Source organism: Neodiprion lecontei, chromosome 1, assembly GCF_021901455.1.
Source record: "Neodiprion lecontei isolate iyNeoLeco1 chromosome 1, iyNeoLeco1.1, whole genome shotgun sequence".
Lineage (NCBI taxonomy): Eukaryota > Metazoa > Arthropoda > Insecta > Hymenoptera > Diprionidae > Neodiprion > Neodiprion lecontei.
The window spans coordinates 32852116-32871820 of NC_060260.1; the positions used below are offsets into that span (position 1 = coordinate 32852116).

General features: G+C 39.2%; 2 protein-coding genes and 1 pseudogene across 3 annotated transcripts in view; 2 read left to right on the forward strand and 1 right to left on the reverse strand.

The window, feature by feature from the left end:
* The window catches only part of LOC107223887 (protein 5NUC), a 33403-nt gene extending 21051 nt beyond the window's left edge, over positions 1-12352 (reverse strand). The window contains exon 1 of the mRNA XM_046746750.1: positions 12032-12352. Coding sequence (XP_046602706.1) covers positions 12032-12177 — 146 coding nt within the window. The 5' untranslated portion in view covers positions 12178-12352. The remainder of the gene's footprint in view (positions 1-12031) is intronic.
* LOC107220805 (apyrase) lies at positions 788-18342 on the forward strand. 2 transcript variants are annotated; one of them, XM_046746756.1, is made up of 12 exons: positions 788-1202; positions 3957-4121; positions 5980-6205; positions 7532-7729; positions 7963-8164; positions 8242-8347; positions 8434-8528; positions 8611-8765; positions 8852-9037; positions 9181-9317; positions 9395-9572; positions 18265-18342. In XM_046746756.1, exons 2-12 carry the CDS (start codon positions 3961-3963, stop codon positions 18325-18327), a joined length of 1707 nt encoding a protein of 568 aa, XP_046602712.1. In that variant the 5' UTR covers positions 788-1202; positions 3957-3960; the 3' UTR covers positions 18328-18342. The 2 variants fall into 2 exon arrangements, with proteins under 2 accessions (XP_046602712.1, XP_046602711.1); XM_046746755.1 differs by lacking the exon at positions 18265-18342 and having other exon boundaries at positions 797-1202; positions 9395-10251.
* LOC107226803 lies at positions 10447-18260 on the forward strand (annotated as a pseudogene).
* Positions 18343-19705: the final 1363 nt, after the last annotated feature.

Here is a 19705-nt window from a genome sequence, read left to right on the forward strand (position 1 = left end):
AACCCTCACGGTGCAGAGGGAAAAGCCGAAGCAAGACAAGTGTTTATTAACTGCAAAACAGATCATCATAAACCAGGACAATACAGTCGCTGGTGCGTTCCTTGTCAACCAGATTGAATGATCATTCAATGATCTTAAGCCAACTTATCTAAGTCTCCATGAGAAACCGTGCTCCACAACTTCCACGCACTCGTGGAAGCAGGGAGTGGGGAGCGTCAAGGTGGCCCAATGCCGTGCAAACAGCGGTCCCGACGTCTCGGGAACCAACGCTGAAATGCAATGACGCTCGCCCAGGGAGACGCGACACCCCCGGCCCAACCGGAGGGTGAAGCACGTCTCCCCCGACCGTGTTAAACGGATAAATCTTAAAACTACGCGAGACGAAATGATCGACGCGCGTGTCTAAGGGAAACCTAACACGTCCTACCTATTCGAGCGCTCGAGACTAACTAACTTGCGCTGCGCCCTCACCGGCCAAGCGAACGTACGTAACTGCCGATTCGAGTATCGGCCCACGAATTTCTGACGTAGGCAATAAGTACGTAATTTGAATTACTATAACGTTGAACTACTCGTCATGTGGAATAAGAAAGTAAATCTACTGTTGTGACTCTTTAGTCACCTTATACGTGGTAAATAGGTGCAACATACAAATATAACGAAACTAAAGTATTTGCTGTGATAAATTTACAAACTAATATAATAATAGTAAAGTGGCGCGAACAACGTTTATGTATTTAATTGACATTTATTTATGCGTTGTATAATTTCGGCGTATATATTTCTTGTACGGGATTTTCTCAACTTTTAAATTTCACGGCGACGACGGCATGATGCCAACATTTTGCACGCCAAATTGTTGGTTATGTAGAACTTCTTTCACCGGCGTCGTCACTTGCTATGTTGATAATATGTGAAACTGCTAATACCCCCCAACCCGGCCAGACTCGGCAAACTGTTACGAAAAATAACCCAGGGTTATCAGTCTTTATATATCCTCAGTCTACTCACTGCAGTTTATAGTGTACGCTTATAATTAGAAAAAAATTTATCAAGTCCGAACTTTATGTAACAAGTTGTGAATAGCTGTTTCATTCTATTTTAAACTTCAGAGTTGCAAAACTCTGCGACAGTCAGTTACGCTTCTTCACTACGTTGTGAATGAAGAGTTTTGTATTCGTATAAGTTGAGACCTTCCTTGAGTAAGTATTGTATTTAAATTACACGTAAGTTGAAAACTTCGCTCAAGTTTCCGCTGCGGTTTCTGTGTATATATACAGCAAATTATTTTCCATTCTGTTTTACGCATTTACTTTTTGAACAAATAATATTCCACCTTGTAACCGTAAATATGAGTATCCTTTCACTGTGGTCTGTACAAATTGAAAGTAAAAAAAATCCCGGCCGTCTTCAACTTTAATAAGATGATTTCTTTTTTTCCTGAACGAACTCTCGAGCCGTCACTAAATTTGCTCACAAGTAGACAGCAAGGCAGCCATTATTAATTCAGCCACCGTTGTGTATATAAATAAACATGTACTCATATAATTACTACCTGGAGTGACACGGCAAGATTGTTTTTTTTTTTTTAATCATACGGCAAAATGATCATTATTTGCGCCGAATCGTTTGAATAGTGACGGTGAGCATGAAATTGGATAACGACTTTATTGAGAGAGATTTTTTCCGTCGCACGTAACACTGATCAAATAAGGAATGGCCATTGTATTTCTCAAAGAACTATAATTTCAACCTGTGTATGATTAATCAGTCTGTGTTGGTTCTGAAATAAGCGCACAACCTAAAGATTTTGCCGATTGATACGTCTAATGTATGTATGTGTTGTTTACGTTGCTAAACGTCTTCATCCGACGTAAGTTTCAATGTTGATGAATCATGTAGAGAATCTCGTTGTATTTCTGCGTCCGGAAATACGCGTATTGTATGAATATGACCTACATATTATTTCCTTAACTACTAGAATATAAAATAGAAAAAATAATGCAAAACTCCAATTCTACCCGAAACCTAGAAATTTCAAAATACCAATTCATATGCGACGCGGTCGTATCTCCAATTACGGTATTGAAAACAAATTAGCTTCATTGGCAAAATTAAGGTCTCAAAAAGTATGCCCCTGTAAGTCAACAATTAGGATTTCCCCTGAACACTTGTCTCCTGTGTTCCTGCGTCGCGTTTTACCCAATTACTTGCTCACTAGAAATATTTGCTGCAAAGAAATATCAACGATGGTTGGCTGGTAGGCTACGCGCGATGTGTGGTGTCATACTACCGGCCGTGGCGCAAACTTTTCGGTGCGAATGTCCCATCACCTACAGTCACTCACACGCAGCATCGACTAATCACAGGCATATGTGGGTGCTACTCCGCTAAACGGTCAGGAAACGGAAAAATAGAAATGATCCCTATAAAAGTTGATATTTAATTGGCCGAATTGGTCCAACAGTGAGTTCTGGATAATTAGTATTTAACAATTATAAATACGATGGAATATCGAGTATTATTAGTATTATTAATAATATTATTATTAGGATATTTCTAAAAAAAAACTTCTTTTTTCCATTAAAATAACATGGGAACAAACATTTTTTCGCATTTGGAATTTTATTACTTGCCAACGACGGTTTGCACAGAACATCTAATGACATGTTTTACTATGGAATTGAATGCTCTACAAAAATGGTCTGACAAAAAATTTCTGTAAGTTACACCGTTTCGCCTGTATTTTAGTCTGGCCATTGATCTAAAATCACAAGCAACAGCGAAACAGTGCATATCACAGAAATTTTGCATCCGATCTTGTTTGTAGAGCATTGAATTCCCTGCAAAAATATGTATCGGACATTCATGTATATTGCTTCGTTACTGAGTTACAAAATTCAGAATGAAAGAAAAATCATTTTTCGCGTGTTAATCAAACGGAAAATGAAAATTCGCGTTCAGGAACTGCTATAATACTGAAATCTGCCCAACTCAACCAATTGCAATTTTCAAACAAGGTTACACACACGTGTTTTCCATATCAAAACGTAGATTTCGCGCAAAGCTCGTAATTTCAAAGCATAAGTACCGAGTGACTCCTCATAACGCTTCCGAATGGACTTTATTCGTACATCTCCCGGCGGTCCAATTATTCTTGAAACTTGCTGGGCATGCACACACATATTTTTGAGTACCTAAGGTACAAAACTACGTCGGTTTCTTGAGTGGGCTATGATAGTTTGACTTTGACACTCTTTTCCATCAAATGTAGAAAATTTTGTTTGATTCTTTTTTTTTCTCACTATTAAAACGGCCTGCTGGTGATTCAGATGCAAATTGTTGCTTCACACGTCAAGCATTCATTCCAAGTGTTACAATTAATTATGACGTAGTGTATCTCGTTTAAATGCATGTGTATGATTGGATTCGGGTTAAAATCGGGATCGACTTTTTATTCTAATGTAGATCATAATCGTCGATGTTGATAGTAAGAAAATAATAATCTGGTAAAGCTTAGATAATTTAAATAGTATTATGTATTTGGGTCGAATTATTCTTTCGCGATATAAATCCTGCATCGAGCTAACTCATTTCCAATTAGCAATCCGCCTGTGGACACTTCGTACCCTAGTTCAAAAATATTGTACTGGGATTTCATATTACAGCTATGCTATTATCTTATACGATTATCTGTATTGGCAAAGAAAACTGGACGCTTCAAGTGAGGGACATTAAGTTATTTTCATTCCGGTATTCCCGGTCCAGGCGAGAGGATATTGATACTTTACCATCCCGTAGTAGATTTTTTAATTACAGTGTTAGTGAGTCCCCGAGCTTTGTAAAAGTGGCACATTCCATGTAAATGAAAAGGATAATTACACGGAAATATTTCTTATGGATATCAGTACAATTCGCGAATGGTTTTGTAATTTAATACACGCATGCACTTTCAGCGCCATGATCCGTGGGGACGATATTTGCCGGATGAGTTTCGTGGCGTTACTAACGTCGGCGTTGCTAGCGTCGACCGAGGCATTCACTGCTCGTAATCTCATGTATCCCGGACGGACCGATCTTTTTGAATTATCCGTCATTCATCTCAACGACTTTCATGCCAGGTGAAAAAATTGTATTATATGTTTAAACACGCGTTCGATACGGATTAATTGTAAGTTTTGTTATTTTGATTTCATATAAGAGTATCGAGGCCTTGAAAAGTTTTATCCTCTTGTTCAGGGGACTTTGAAACTATTATGAACAGAACTTCATCATTATCGAAGGTATAAAATATTTTTGCGATGGAGAAAGAAATTGATCTGCTTCCCGTGCTTCATAATATCTATATAATATCAAAATAGTCGACGAAATGCAATCGAAGATGCCAACACTCTAGTAAACCAAACTTTTGATGAGGAACTTTATCAAAAAATTTCGTCCTATGAGATTCGATTAGACGATTAACTTTGAATCGCAAAATTATTTTAAATTACAACTCGTGTTCCAAAACTGAAAATACCCCATAAAATTTAATTCATACCACGGTATTTATCCAATGCTTCGTAGGATTGATCAAGTAGCCGGTGACTAAGTTACGAAGGTTTTCCTCTTGATGTGGATATTTCAACAAATTTTAATTCATCCAAGAATTTCAGTTGTACTAATTTACTACAGTTTGTAATATTGGGATTACTTCGTCACTTCAACGTCGTCAACAAGAGACAACTCTATAACACTCTTCACAAACAGTAGGCCCGGTAGTAATTGTACCATTTCATTACTTATATTAGAGTCATATCCGCAAAGCTCTCCTGTCCATCACGTCACAAGTCTGTCTACCAAATTGTTAACTATTCCGATTATTCAATCATCTACACGACTGAGTTACTAGAGATTGATAACGTCTTCAGGGTAGCATCAGTTCTTCAGTAACGACCGTGCGATAGTCGACCGATACTGAGCGCGGATTAATCATTGATCATATCCCGAGATCATCATCTGCTACAGTGGATCAGTAATGACCCTACTGAAGACGAAGGTTACATGGGCGGCTGGGTAAATAAACGAACGGAGGTCGATTTCTCAGGCGAGAGTGCGGGTACCAGCAGCGTCATCTGTCGCGATATCGTTTACTCATCGCGAGGCGCTCGACTTGCACAGGCTACGGCCAAGGTCAATATGGATGCCTGCGTACGTACGTTACGACCGACATTGAATACTCGTGACCGCCACGAGGCGGTCAGGAACGGCACGAGTCATCGACGCGCGAGAGGAAAACAGAGTCTCGGGAATGCAGTTACGCGTGACCTCTGTTCGAATTCATCGTTGAAGGGCACAGAGTGATCTAAAAAGATTATAGATCGTCGTTTTAGATTTCGCTTAGTAAATATGCAAGAGTACATACCTCAAGCTCAGCCGGTATTCACATTCAATATTCTCAAGCCGCCTTAAAAATGCTTCACACTAAACAAAACCAGTTCAAAGCTGCCTTGAGACTGTTTTGAAAATAAAAAGTAACTTTGAATATCCACTCTCGTCTCGGTCATCACACATTGGATAAGAAATACAACGTTTCGTTGGATCCTCAAACGAATCGCGTGAATAGCTTCTTTAACAAGCCGTAACAATAAACTTTTTCGTTGTTTCAGCTGGAGTAGGTGGTTCAGGAGAATTTTAACGTTGTGTTGGTGATGCGAACTTTTCAATTTGTCTTAATTCAAAAAAATACAAATAGTTTCTCTCGAACCCAACGACGTTCAGTGAAAAAGAATCTTAAAATCAAAAAGAACCAAATAATGAAATCGTTGAATCCCTGCAAATAATATTAAACATGAAAAAGTTATTAACGTATCCGACCACAAGAGTAGGGATTTTATTAAAAGTTTTATGCGGCACGCCACAGTTATTTATTAGCATTTTAATATTTCCACGAAAGAAGTTCCAAAACCGTTAATCCATACTCTGGCATATTCTCAACAGGTTTGTCCAAACTGGATCCACTTCAGGCACTTGTTACGAGGGATACGAGGACGAATGCGTTGGCGGTATAGCGAGGGTGTACACAGCTACAAATCAGCTCGTGAACGAAAGACCGAATGCAATTTTCCTCAATGCCGGTGACAATTTTCAAGGCACACTTTGGTACAACGTGCATGGGTGGAACGTCACGGCAACTTTTATGAACATGTTACCACATGACGCTATGGTAATTAGCACATTGAAGACGCAATGTTATGAGAAATTCGCGATTTTAGACGAGATACATGATAAATAGTTAAAGCTTATGAGCCACGGTACGAGATTGCCATACCGCACATTGATCCATGGTTATAAACCGCACGTGTTAATTATCTAATTCACTCAGATAACACGGGATTCAAGAATAGGTCGATTAACATCACTAATTACTCATGGGCGATCAGGAAACATGAGGTATAAGTTCCAATCGTTGAGCCATCAGCCTCGAGTGAAATGGATTATTTAAAGACACTACGATGCGGTGCTGGGGGCTTTCCGAAAAAAATTATGTCTGCAGCCTTTTATACTCTGGCTGTTAGGCGGCGACTTTTGTGAAGATGAGATTAATGTAGATATGAATAGCTGTAACTGTACTAAGGAAAATCCAAATGAACTTTATCACTCACGTTATGGAACACAATTTGTATTAAATTTATGATTTTCTAGTTTTCTATTAGCATATAATATCTAATATAATATCACAGAAGCCATTGTTCAAAAATTGAACAAATGTTGAATAATAGTAGTGTCATGAATGATGAATAGCTGTAGTAACGGATTACAACGCATGTATTTGGACCGTTAATATAATCCCAATGAATTACATCACTTCCAAAACGTGTTTCAGGTGCTAAACTCTTGAGCGATAATAAATCATTGTATTACTGGAGTTGTACAGAATTCTGACATGTTTAGGTGTTATAAAAGTTATTTATCGATCGGATTTATCTTATCATGACATTTATCAAACATGTGCCACATTATGTTCAACATCTTACAGTTAGGAATCAATTACGTTTGTCTTGTTTGTGTGTTTTACAGTTGTTTGTCCCGCAATACAATTCACTACATCTACTACGTAGTTAGTCTGATACGATAATACATTTCTAAACCCGAGAAGACTGAGTTTTAATGAACTGTGAATGCTTGAATATAATTATATTTTGTCAACACAGCTGTACCATGCGGAGGTTATTTTTCTCATATCAAACTGAAAAAAAGACTCTCAACCAAACTATCATTTTCATATGCTCACCAACGACAGTAATGATGGCATGACGAAAATCGAATGTCATGATGATAAGTTGAAAATTGTATCCGAGGTTTTTATTGAATTTAGTCGGAAAGAAGTTCAAGATTTTACATCACAGTGAAACGGCGATATAGCCTAAAGGTAGCAATACGTGGTACGTGCGAGAGCGTCTTAATAAAGTTTATTGCCGCAGAGTATCGGCATCAAAATTATGTATCTATGTTTACGGTATATGATGTCATGGAACTTCTCTTCATTCAGACTCTTGGAAATCACGAGTTTGACAACAGGATCGCTGGCGTAGTGCCTTTTCTGGAAATGCTCACCACTCCGGTCGTCGTTACAAATATCGACGATAGTGAAGAACCGGATATCCAAGGATTGTACACCAATAGCACGATTGTTGAACGAAATGGAACTCAGATAGGAATAATCGGAGTAATACTCTCGACAACTAACGTGAGCATCCAAACTCCTAACTATTGTTTCAGGTCCCTCACTTTCAGTCTTGAAGGTTTTCTTTTAATGAACTGTTGTGATATTTGGGAGGGCCTTTTAGAAACACTGTATACACTTTCACCACGTCGGTTAATAAGCATTTGGCAGTGACAGTTTTCTTGAGACACTCGCGTTCTTCAATGACGGTCCCTTCCAAGGTGCATGACTCTTCACTAGAATTTGTTCATCCGTAGACTCTCGCAAGCACGGAGAAGCTGGCTTTTTGGGATGAAATTGAGACCGTGAATGATGAAGCGGCGAGACTAAAGGCACAGGGGATTGAAATCATCATTGTTCTAAGTCACTGCGGTCTGGATGTGGACAGAGAATTAGCTGCTAATTGTCCAAACGTTGACCTCATTGTCGGTGGCCACTCTCACACTTTTCTCTACTCAGGTGCGACATACGTAATTAATTTTTGAGACTGACGCACATAATATGTCACCTCATTGCTAAAACTGTCACGATTTCAGGAACTTCGCCGAGTTCCGACGTTGCCGAGGATGAGTATCCGGTCGTGGTGGTCCAGGAAGACACTCAAAGGACGGTACTCATCGTTCAGGCTTATGCTTATACCAAGTAGGGTTATTTGTCAAAACTTATCCGTATCTTAAGCCCATTAGGACTTGATTAGTAGCAACAACCGCGATCATTGACAATTTCAGATACCTGGGCAACATCAGCGTTTGGTTCGACGCCGATGGTGAAGTCTACGACTGGGAAGGGAATCCTATTCTACTCGACAGCTCCATCGAAGAAGGTAGGCTCCTTCATCTCTCCATTCATTGTTCCGGTCATAATAAGAGTGGGGGTGATCTTCAAGCTCACGATTGTTGCTACAGATCCTGACGTACTGGCTGCCCTAGTACCGTGGCAAGTGGCGGTTGACGAGTTGGGCGACACAACGGTTGGAACGACCAAGGTCCGACTTTACAAAAATTGCAGATACGGAGAGTGTAATGTGGGAAATTTAATTACCGACGCCATGGTTGATGCTGTGAGTAAGCCACTGTAATTAGGAAAATTACTCATTATATTTGACTATTCAAAATGGCAGATTTTACTCTTTCATGACGTTAATAGTACGTAGGTTTAGCTGAGAACAGTACTTACTGGACTTACGCTGCAATAGCTTGTATAAACGCCGGAGGGATTCGGAGCACCATAGAAGACACAACCGGCGAAATTACGTATGCCGATGCTGTGACTAGCCAACCCTTCGAGAACACTTGGGACGTGGTGGAGCTACAAGGCTCTGATTTACTCCAGGTAAAATAGTGTCCTTCGGACAAACTGTGAAGGTTCATGCAAGCTATTTCATAATTCCAAGTAATATAAATTACAAGTCAGGCGACAATTGTTACAAAAATGATAAAGCAAGCGACGTTTACGACGTTACCATTTTTGATCAGGTGTTAGAGGCGGGTGTAGCCACAAGCTATAGCGATACCGAGTTCGTCGGTATAGGATTTTTGCAGTGGTCTGGACTGAAGGTGACGTTCAACTTGTCGAATGAGGCGTACTCGAGAGTGACCGAATTGAAAGTGAGGTGAGTCCCATTCCGAGCAATGTACGCCACTTATTTTTAATGATATGAATCGATCTGCAATTCCTTTTCGTTCAAAGGTGCCGCGAATGTGAAGTGCCGACTTATGAAGGCGTCGACCTGGACGAATGGTATCGTATTGTCGTCGTGTCATTTCTAGTCACAGGAGGCGACGGTCACACGGTTCTGGCTACTCAGCATCGCAACCACGAAGTTGGGACACGAGACATAGATCTCTACGTGAAATACTTAGGGAAGATGAGCCCCATTATTTTGGGGACTGAGGGTCGCATGACTTTGGAAGGGACGTGGAGTGGTTAGCCAACAGCAGGGACCACTTTCCTGATGAAAACACCCACCCCGAGAATTAAAAGCATGATATGAACGGCACACTTTCTTCCCCTCCTTCACCGACCTCATCGTTTTCATAGATTTTTTGTACTGTTTCACATCGTGGAACAACGTGACACTCTTCGTATCTTGTACGAGCATTTTCATATCCATTTTTATGTTTATTTAAGAATATGCGTAATTTTTCTTCATTAAAACCCAATTACCGCTTCCAAATTTTAAGAAAAACTCATAAAATAGGTTTATCCTTCTATATATCTTCAACGTGCTTCTTGCAAAGAGAAAAGTGTTTCAGAATGTTTCTATTATTTTAAAAACTTGAGATATCGCATTTTCTTAACTCATCATTTTAAAAGTGCTCAACAAAGCCAAAAAAAAATTCTTTATTGGAAAATTCTTGAAATGCTTGGAACTAAAAATGAAGCACTGCGAAATTTTTCCAAAATATTTGCAGCTCAAAGATGAATGCGTAAAGAACTTTGAAAAAATAAATTGAGCGTCTTAGAGATGTTGCATTCGCCTGTAAAAGATTTGATATATTCATGTAAATATAAAACATACACGTTTATGGATTTAATTGACATTTATTTATGCGTTGTATAATTTCGGCGTATATATTTCTTGTACGGGATTTTCTCAACTTTTTAATTTCACGGCGACGACGGCATGATGCCAACGTTTTGCACGCCAAATTGTTGGTTATGAAGAACTTCTTTTGCCGGCGTCGTCACTTGCTATGTTGATAATATGTGAAACTGCTAATACCCCCCAACCCGGCCAGACTCGGCAAACTGTTACGAAAAATAACCCAGGGTTATCAGGCTTTATATATCCTCAGTCTACTCACTGCAGTTTATAGTGTACGCTTATAATTAGAAAAAAATTTATTAAGTCCGAACTTTATGTAACAAGTTGTGAATAGCTGTTTCATTCTATTTTAAACTTCAGAGTTGCAAAACTCTGCGACAGTCAGTTACGCTTCTTCACTACGTTGTGAATGAAGAGTTTTGTATTTGTATAAGTTGAGACCTTCCTTGAGTAAGTATTGTATTTAAATTACACGTAAGTTGAAAACTTCGCTCAAGTTTCCGCTGCGGTTTCTGTGTATATATACAGCAAATTATTTTCCATTCTGTTTTACGCATTTACTTTTTGAACAAATAATATTCCACCTTGTAACCGTAAATATGAGTATCCTTTCACTGACCTCTGTACAAATTGAAAGTAAAAAAATTCCCGGCCGTCTTCAACTTTAATAAGATGATTTCTTTTTTTCCTGAACGAACTCTCGAGCCGTCACTAAATTTGCTCACAAGTAGACAGTAAGGCAGCCATTCTTAATCCAGCCACCGTTGTGTATATAAATAAATATATGCACATATAATTACTACCTAGAGTGACACGGCAAGATTTTTTTTTTTTTTTAATCATACGGCAAAATGATCATTATTTGCGCCGAATCGTTTGAATAGTGACGGTGAGCATGAAATTGGATAACGACTTTATTGAGAGAGATTTTTTCCGTCGCACGTAACACTGATCAAATAAGGAATGGCCATTGTATTTCTCAAAGAACTATAATTTCAACCTGTGTATGATTAATCAGTCTGTGTTGGTTCTGAAATAAGCGCACAACCTAAAGATTTTGCCGATTGATAGGACAATTATCCTATGAAACATGGAATCTACGACAGTTCAAGACCGGTTCTGAAGTCCACGGCTGTAACAAACTATGAAAAAATTGTGCTCATTTCGATCTCCAGTGTTAGATTACGTCTTATATTTATTACCTAACTTCCCTACTTTTTAAATTAAAATAGAAATTTTTATTACTTTTATATTTAGTGTAAATTAGATGGCTTCATGTTCGGAACAAGGGAAAAGATTGTCAGGTGTATTATTTTTAGAATTGAAGATTTCAGGCAAAATTCATTTAAGTTCTTCTCTTTTATATGAATAATCGCTTTATCCTCATCCCAGTTTTGATATGATCAAATTATCGCAGATTATGCAATGTTTATGCAACAAATGAATATTCATAAGTATAAGCAAGAGAAGCGACAAAGATAAAAGTTGCAGTGCCTTAAACTCATTGCTGAGCATATCACTCCTCGTTAGAGGAATCTGTAAGCCAATCTAAATATTCCGCGTCGCATTCAGGCTCAGATTTACGTGTCTCAAGTTTTAGGCACGATTTCGATCCACAAAATATCCGTACCAACGCATATTTAATGTATTCATATTTGCAGTATATACATATTCGTGCATCTACTTCGACACTGTACGCAATAAAAACCGAATCGTCATCTTTACACCCATTTTGAATTCACCTAGCTTCAATGATTCGACCGCGGTGAAGATTTTACCTCGAGTGCATGTCGTTCGTGTGAAGAATATGCAGTTGCAAAGCTTCGCCAGTGGCTCGGGGCACGGTGGCTGCTGACGCAGGTCCTGCAGCATTCAGGATGAGCAGGAAGGCCGCCGAGAAACCCAGGATGTCGTAAACCGTCATTTTCAGCACACGAGGGTAGACCGTGCTTCTATCACCAGTCACTTTAAACGTAAACTAACGACGATGATGACAGTCACTTACTTGATCGATCAAGCTTGATTAGTCGATAAGCGAGGGCCGGAAAGGCGAGAAACAGAGGTGCGAGTGACAATCGCCTCGAAATAACATGGGAACAAACATTTTTTCGCATTTGGAATTTTATTACTTACCAACGACGGTTTGCACAGAACATCTAATGACATGTTTTACTATGGAATTAAATGCTCTACAAAAATGGTCTGATAAAAAATTTCTGTAAGTTACACCGTTTCGCCTGTATTTTAGTCTGGCCATTGATCTAAAATCACAAGCAACAGCGAAACAGTGCATATCACAGAAATTTTGCATCCGATCTTGTTTGTAGAGCATTGAATTCCCTGCAAAAATATGTATCGGACATTCATGTATATTGCTTCGTTACTGAGTTACAAAACTTAGAATGAAAGAAAAATCATTTTTCGCGTGTTAATCAAACGGAAAATGAAAATTGGCGTTCAGGAACTGCTATATATTAAGGGTAGGAGATACTGAAATCTGCCCATCTCAACCAATTGCAATCTTCAAACAAGGTTACACACACGTGTTTTCCATATCAAAACGTAGATTTTGCGCAAAGCTCGTAATTTCAAAGCATAAGTACCGAGTGACTCCTCATAACGCTTCCGAATGGACTTTATTCGTACATCTCCCGGCGGTCCAATTATTCTTGAAACTTGCTGGGCATGCACACACATATTTTTGAGTACCTAAGGTACAAAACTACGTCGGTTTCTTGAGTGGGCTATGATACTTTGATTTTGACACTCTTTTCCATTAAATGTGAAAAATTTCATTTGTTTCTTTTTTTTTTCTCACTATTAAAAAGGCCTTCTGGTGATTCTGATGCAAATTGTTTCTTCACACGTCAAGCATTCATTCCAAGTGTTACAATTAATTATGACGTAGTGTATCTCGTTTAAATGCATGTGTATGATTGGATTCGGGTTAAAATCGGGATCGACTTTTTATTCTAATGTAGATCATAATCGTCGATGTTGATAGTAAGAAAATAATAATCTGGTAAAGCTTAGATAATTTAAATAGTATTATGTATTTGTGTCGAATTATTCTTTCGCGATATAAATCCTGCATCGAGCTAACTCATTTCCAATTAGCAATCCGCCTGTGGACACTTCGTACCCTAGTTCGAAAAAATATTGTACTGGGATTTCATATTACAGCTATGCTATTATCTTATACGATTATCTGTATTGGCAAAGAAAACTGGACGCTTCAAGTGAGGGACATTAAGTTATTTTCATTCCGGTATTCCCGGTCCAGGCGAGAGGATATTGATACTTTACCATCCCGTAGTAGATTTTTTAATTACAGTGTTAGTGAGTCCCCGAGCTTTGTAAAAGTGGCACATTCCATGTAAATGAAAAGGTTAATTACACGGAAATATTTCTCATGGATATCAGTACAATTCGCGAATGGTTTTGTAATTTAATACACGCATGCACTTTCAGCGCCATGATCCGTGGGGACGATATTTGCCGGATGAGTTTCGTGGCGTTACTAACGTCGGCGTTGCTAGCGTCGACCGAGGCATTCACTGCTCGTAATCTCATGTATCCCGGACGGACCGATCTTTTTGAATTATCCGTCATTCATCTCAACGACTTTCATGCCAGGTGAAAAAATTGTATTATATGTTTAAACACGCGTTCGATACGGATTAATTGTAAGTTTTGTTATTTTGATTTCATATAAGAGTATCGAGGCCTTGAAAAGTTTTATCCTCTTGTTCAGGGGACTTTGAAACTATTATGAACAGAACTTCATCATTATCGAAGGTATAAAATATTTTTGCGATGGAGAAAGAAATTGATCTGCTTCCCGTGCTTCATAATATCTATATAATATCAAAATAGTCGACGAAATGCAATCGAAGATGCCAACACTCTAGTAAACCAAACTTTTGATGAGGAACTTTATCAAAAAATTTCGTCCTATGAGATTCGATTAGACGATTAACTTTGAATCGCGAAATTATTTTAAATTACAACTCGTGTTCCAAAACTGAAAATATCCCATAAAATTTAATTCATGCCACGGTATTTATCCAATGCTTCGTAGGATTGATAAAGTAGCCGGTGACTAAGTTACGGTTTCCCTCTCGATATGGATATTTCAACCAATTTTATAATTCATCCAAGAATTTCAGTAGTACTAAGTTACTACAGTTTGTAATATTGGGATTACATCGTCACATCTGTAATGTATACATCAACGTTGTCTACAAAAGAGACGACTCTATATCATCCTTCACAACAGTAAGCCTGATTGTAATTGTACCATTCCATTGCCGAGATCAGAATCATGTCCGAAAAGATTTCATGTTCACCACACATCTTAACTCTATTTACCATATTGGTAACCGGTCTGAATCTTGTATTTCTAGCCCGATCGACTTATTGGAGATTGATAGGAGTCTTCAGGTAGCATCAGTTCTTCGGTATCGGCCGTGCGATAATCGACCGATACCGAGCGCGGGTTAATCATTGATCATATCCCGAAATCATCATCTGCTACAGTGGATCAGTAATGACCCTACTGAAGACATGGTTGACATGGGCGGCTGGGTGAATAAATGAGCGGGGGCTACATTCTCAGGCGAGAGCGCAGATACCAGCAACGCCATCTGTCGCGATATCGTTCACTCAGTGTGGGGCGCTCGACTTGAACAGACTAGAGCCAAGGCCAATCTGAATGGTTGCGTACGTACGTTACGACCGACGTTGAATACTCGTGATCGCCACGAGGCGGTCAGGAACGGCACGAGTCATCAAGGCGCGAGTTTCTTCAGCTGGGGGGACCAGGAAAACAGAGTGGCGGGAATGCAGTTACACGTGACCCTTATTTAAATTCTTTGATAGTTTTCTCTCGAATCTATGGACATTAAGTAGAAAAAAATCTCAAAATGATAGATAAACAAGTAATGAAATTGTTGAATCCCTGCAAATACTAGCAGGTATAGCGAGGGTGTTCACAGCTACAAATCAGCTCGTGAACGAAAGACCGAATGCAATTTTCCTCAATGCCGGTGACAAATTTCAAGGCATACTTTGGTACAACGTGCATGGGTGGAACGTCACGGCAACTTTTATGAACATGTTACCACATGACGCTATGGTAATTAGCACATTGAAGACGCAATTTTGTGAGAAATTCGCGATTTTAGACGAGATACATGATAAATAGTTGAAACCTGTGAGCCACGGCACGAGATTGCCATACCGCACATTAATCCATGGTTATAAACCGCACGTGTTAATTATCTAATTCACTCGAATAACACGTGATTTAAGAATATGTAGATTAACAACACTAATTAGTGATGGACGATTAGGAATCATGAGGTATCAGTTCTAATCGTTGATCCATCAGCTTTGAGTGAAATGGATTATTTAAAGACACTACGATGCCGTGCTGGAGGCTTTCCGAAACAAATGATTTCTGCAGTTTTTTATACTCTGGCTGTTAGGCGGCGATTTGTGTAACGATTAGATTAATGTGGATATGAATAGCTGTAACTGTATTAAGGAAAATCCAATTGAACTTTATCACTCATAATATGGAACACAATTTGTATTAAATTTATGGTTTTCTAGTTTTCTATTAGCATATAATATCTAATATAATATCACAGAAGCCATTGTTCAAAAAGTGAACAAAAGTTAACTAATAGTAGTATCACGAATGATAAATAGCTGTAGTAACGGATTAGAACACATGAATTTGGACCGTTTATATAATCCCAATGAATTATATCACTTCCAAAACGTGTTTCAGGTGCTGAACTCTTAAGCGATAAGAAATCATTGCTTTACCTGAGTTGTACAGAGTTCTGACATGTTTAGGTGTTATAAAAGTTATTTATCGATTGGATTTATTTTATCATGAAGCTATATCCAACATGTGCCACATTATGTTCAACATCTTACAGTTAGGAATCAATTACGTTTGTCTTGTTTGTGTGTTTTACAGTTGTCTCTCCTGCAATAAAATTCGCTACATCTACTACGTAGTTAGTCTGATACGATAATACATTTCCAAACCGGAGAAGACTGAGTTTTAATGAACTATGAATGCTTGAATATAATTATATTTTGTCAACACAGCTGTACCATGCGGAGGTTATTTTTCTCATATCAAACTGAGAAAAAGACTCTCAACCAAACTATCATTTTCATATGCTCACCAACGACAGTAATGATGGCATGACGAAAATCGAATGTCATGATGATAAGTTGAAAATTGTATCCGAGGTTTTTATTGAATTTAGTCGGAAAGAAGTTCAAGATTTTATATCACAGAGAAACGGTGATATAGCCTGAAGGTAGCAATACGTGGTACGTGCGAGAGCGTCTTAATAAAGTTTATTGCCGCAGAGTATCGGCATCAAAATTATGTATCTATGTTTACGGTATATGATGTCATGGAACTTCTCTTCATTGAGACTCTTGAAAATCACGAGTTTGACAACGGGATCGCTGGCGTAGTACCTTTTCTGGAAATGCTCACCACTCTGGTCGTCGTTACAAATATCGACGATAGTGAAGAACCGGATATCCAAGGATTGTACACCAATAGCACGATTGTTGAACGAAATGGAACTCAGATAGGAATAATCGGAGTAATACTCTCGACAACTAACGTGAGCATCCAAACTCCCAACTATTGTTTCAGGTCCCTCACTTTGAGTCTTGAAGGTTTTCTTTTAATGAACTGTTGTGATATCTGCGAGGACCTTTTAGAAACATTGTGTACACTTTCACCATTTCGGTTAATAAGCATTTGGCAGTGACAGTTTTCTAGAGACACTCGCCTTCTTTTAAGACGGTCCCTTCCAAGATGCATGACTCTTCACTAGAATTTGTCCATCCGTAGACTGTCGCAAGCACGGAGAAGCTGGCTTTTTGGGATGAAATTGAGACCGTGAATGATGAAGCGCCGAGACTAAAGGCACAGGGGATTGAAATCATCATTGTTCTAAGTCACTGCGGTCTGGATGTGGACAGAGAATTAGCTGCTAATTGTCCAAACGTTGACCTCATTGTCGGTGGCCACTCTCACACTTTTCTCTACTCAGGTGCGATATACGTAATTAATTTTTGAGACTGACGCACATAATATGTCACCTCATTGCTAAAACTGTCACGATTTCAGGAACTTCGCCGAGTTCCGACGTTGCCGAGGATGAGTATCCGGTCGTGGTGGTCCAGGAAGACACTCAAAGGACGGTACTCATCGTTCAGGCTTATGCTTATACCAAGTAGGGTTATTTGTCAAAACTTATCCGTATCTTAAGCCCATTAGGACTTGATTAGTAGCAACAACCGAGATCATTGACAATTTCAGATACCTGGGTAACATCAGCGTTTGGTTCGACGCTGATGGTGAAGTCTACGACTGGGAAGGGAATCCTATTCTACGCGACAGCTCCATCGAAGAAGGTAGGCTCGTTCATCTCTCCATTCATTGTTCCGGTCACAATAAGAGTGGGGGTGATCTTCAAGCTCACGATTGTTGCTACAGATCCTGACGTACTGGCTGCCCTAGTACCGTGGCAAGTGGCGGTTGACGAGTTGGGCGACACAACGGTTGGAACGACCAAGGTCCGACTTTACAACAATTGCAGATACGGACTTAATCACCGACACCATGGTTGATGCTGTGAGTAAGCCACTGTAATTAGGAAAATTACTCATTATATTTGACTAGTCGAAATGGCAGATTTTACTCTCTCATGACGTTAATAGTACGTAGGTTTAGCTGAGAACAGCACTCACTGGACTTACGCTGCGATAGCTTACATAAACGCTGGAGGGATTCGGAAAACCATAGGAGATACAACCGGCAAAATTACGTATGCTGACGTCGTGGCTAACCAACCCTTCAAAAACACTTCGGACGTGGTGGAGCTACAAGGCTCTGATTTGCTCCAGGTAAAATCGCGTCCTTTGGTCGCTGGACATAGATCCCTACGTGAAATGCTTAGGGAAGATGAGCCCCATTATTTTGGGGACTGAGGGTCGCATAACCTTGGAAGGGAAGTGGAATGGTTAGACAACAACAAGGACAACTTTTGTCATGAAAACACCCACCCCGAGCTGTAACACCATAGCGATCACCCGTGATTTGATCGGAGCACACGAAGTTACTCTTAGGCTTTTGCTAGCATTTTCTGCACTTCGTATGCTGTGATCCGATCTTCAATAGAGTAATTGATGACGGCGTAGAGTTAAGAATTGGAAACACTTGAACGCAATTCCAATACTCGAATGAACGTAGATCGCTTCCCTTTCTTTGAGATTTGATTAAAAGCATGATATGAACGGCACACTTTTTTCCCTTTCTTTACCGACCTTATCGTTTCCATTGATTTTTTTGCCCGGTTTCACATCGTTGTACAACGTGAGACTCTTCGTATCATGTACGAATGCAAACGCGCCAAGTTGTGACAGCTCCTGGGACTTGGCATTTCGACATACATTTGAGCTTTACGGTAGCTGGATACGCTCACGGCAGGCTCTTCGGACACGTGATTTGCCATTTTTGATATTGGGTCTCAAAATAGTCATTGCGAGAAAAAGGTCAGGCTGACTTAAAAGGGCGATATTTTCAAATAACTGTAGTGACGCTATCAAGGAAATTTTTGGGTACAGGAAATTCATTACGAACGCAACTTCTATAACGATGTGAATGTGATGGAAATAGTGGAGTATAAAGAGGAAAAGTAGGAGAGAATTTTCGCAACCGGCAAGTTTATTCACTAGTATTATTACTCTGGTTTTCAGCGAGAGAATTTTACTTTCAAATTGCGAGACTGTTTAAGATAACCGGAGTGACAATACTAATGAACAACTTCCGTAAGAGAAAATTACATGTGGACACAAGTCTCATTACAATGTAAGAGTAAGATAAAAAAGAAGAAAAGAAAGAGCAAACGGAGCGAAAGAATTCTCACAATAACTGTAGTTCATAGAAAACAGCAAATCCAGAATCCCCCTCTTTTTGGAGGAAAGTTTTTCGTTCCGTATTTTGACATCTGAAGAGTCGATTGTACCGCTCGGATATTGCCCGTTTCATTGTTATAGGAGTGACGCCTGACAATGACACACTTGTGTCGCAAACCTGACAATTCAACAAAAATACAATAACATCGCAAGCGTTTAAGGCTTACAAAACTTCCGTCAGTTTAATCAGAACTAAAAATAGAGAAGCGATTTGTGTCAAAAAATATCTTTAGCCTCCGGTAGTATAAACAGTCGGTAGTATCCTCCAGTAATTAGTCATCCGCTACGGAATTTACGCTTCTTGACCAGATAGAAGAACTTAAGTATCAATATTAAACCGTGCTACTTTCTATATTTTTATATACAGATAGATACATGCTGCGCCGATATTGAGGATCAATTTTTATTTACCAGTTCGAAGAACATAA

Coding starts and splice junctions, on each gene's coding strand:
- LOC107220805 (XM_046746756.1), top strand. CDS start 3,961: ATGATCCGTGGGGACGATATTTGCCGGATGAGTTTCGTGGCGTTACTA. Junction 4,122..5,979: donor CTCAACGACTTTCATGCCAG/GTGAAAAAATTG, acceptor TATTCTCAACAG/GTTTGTCCAAACTGGATCCA. Junction 7,730..7,962: donor TAATACTCTCGACAACTAAC/GTGAGCATCCAA, acceptor GTTCATCCGTAG/ACTCTCGCAAGCACGGAGAA.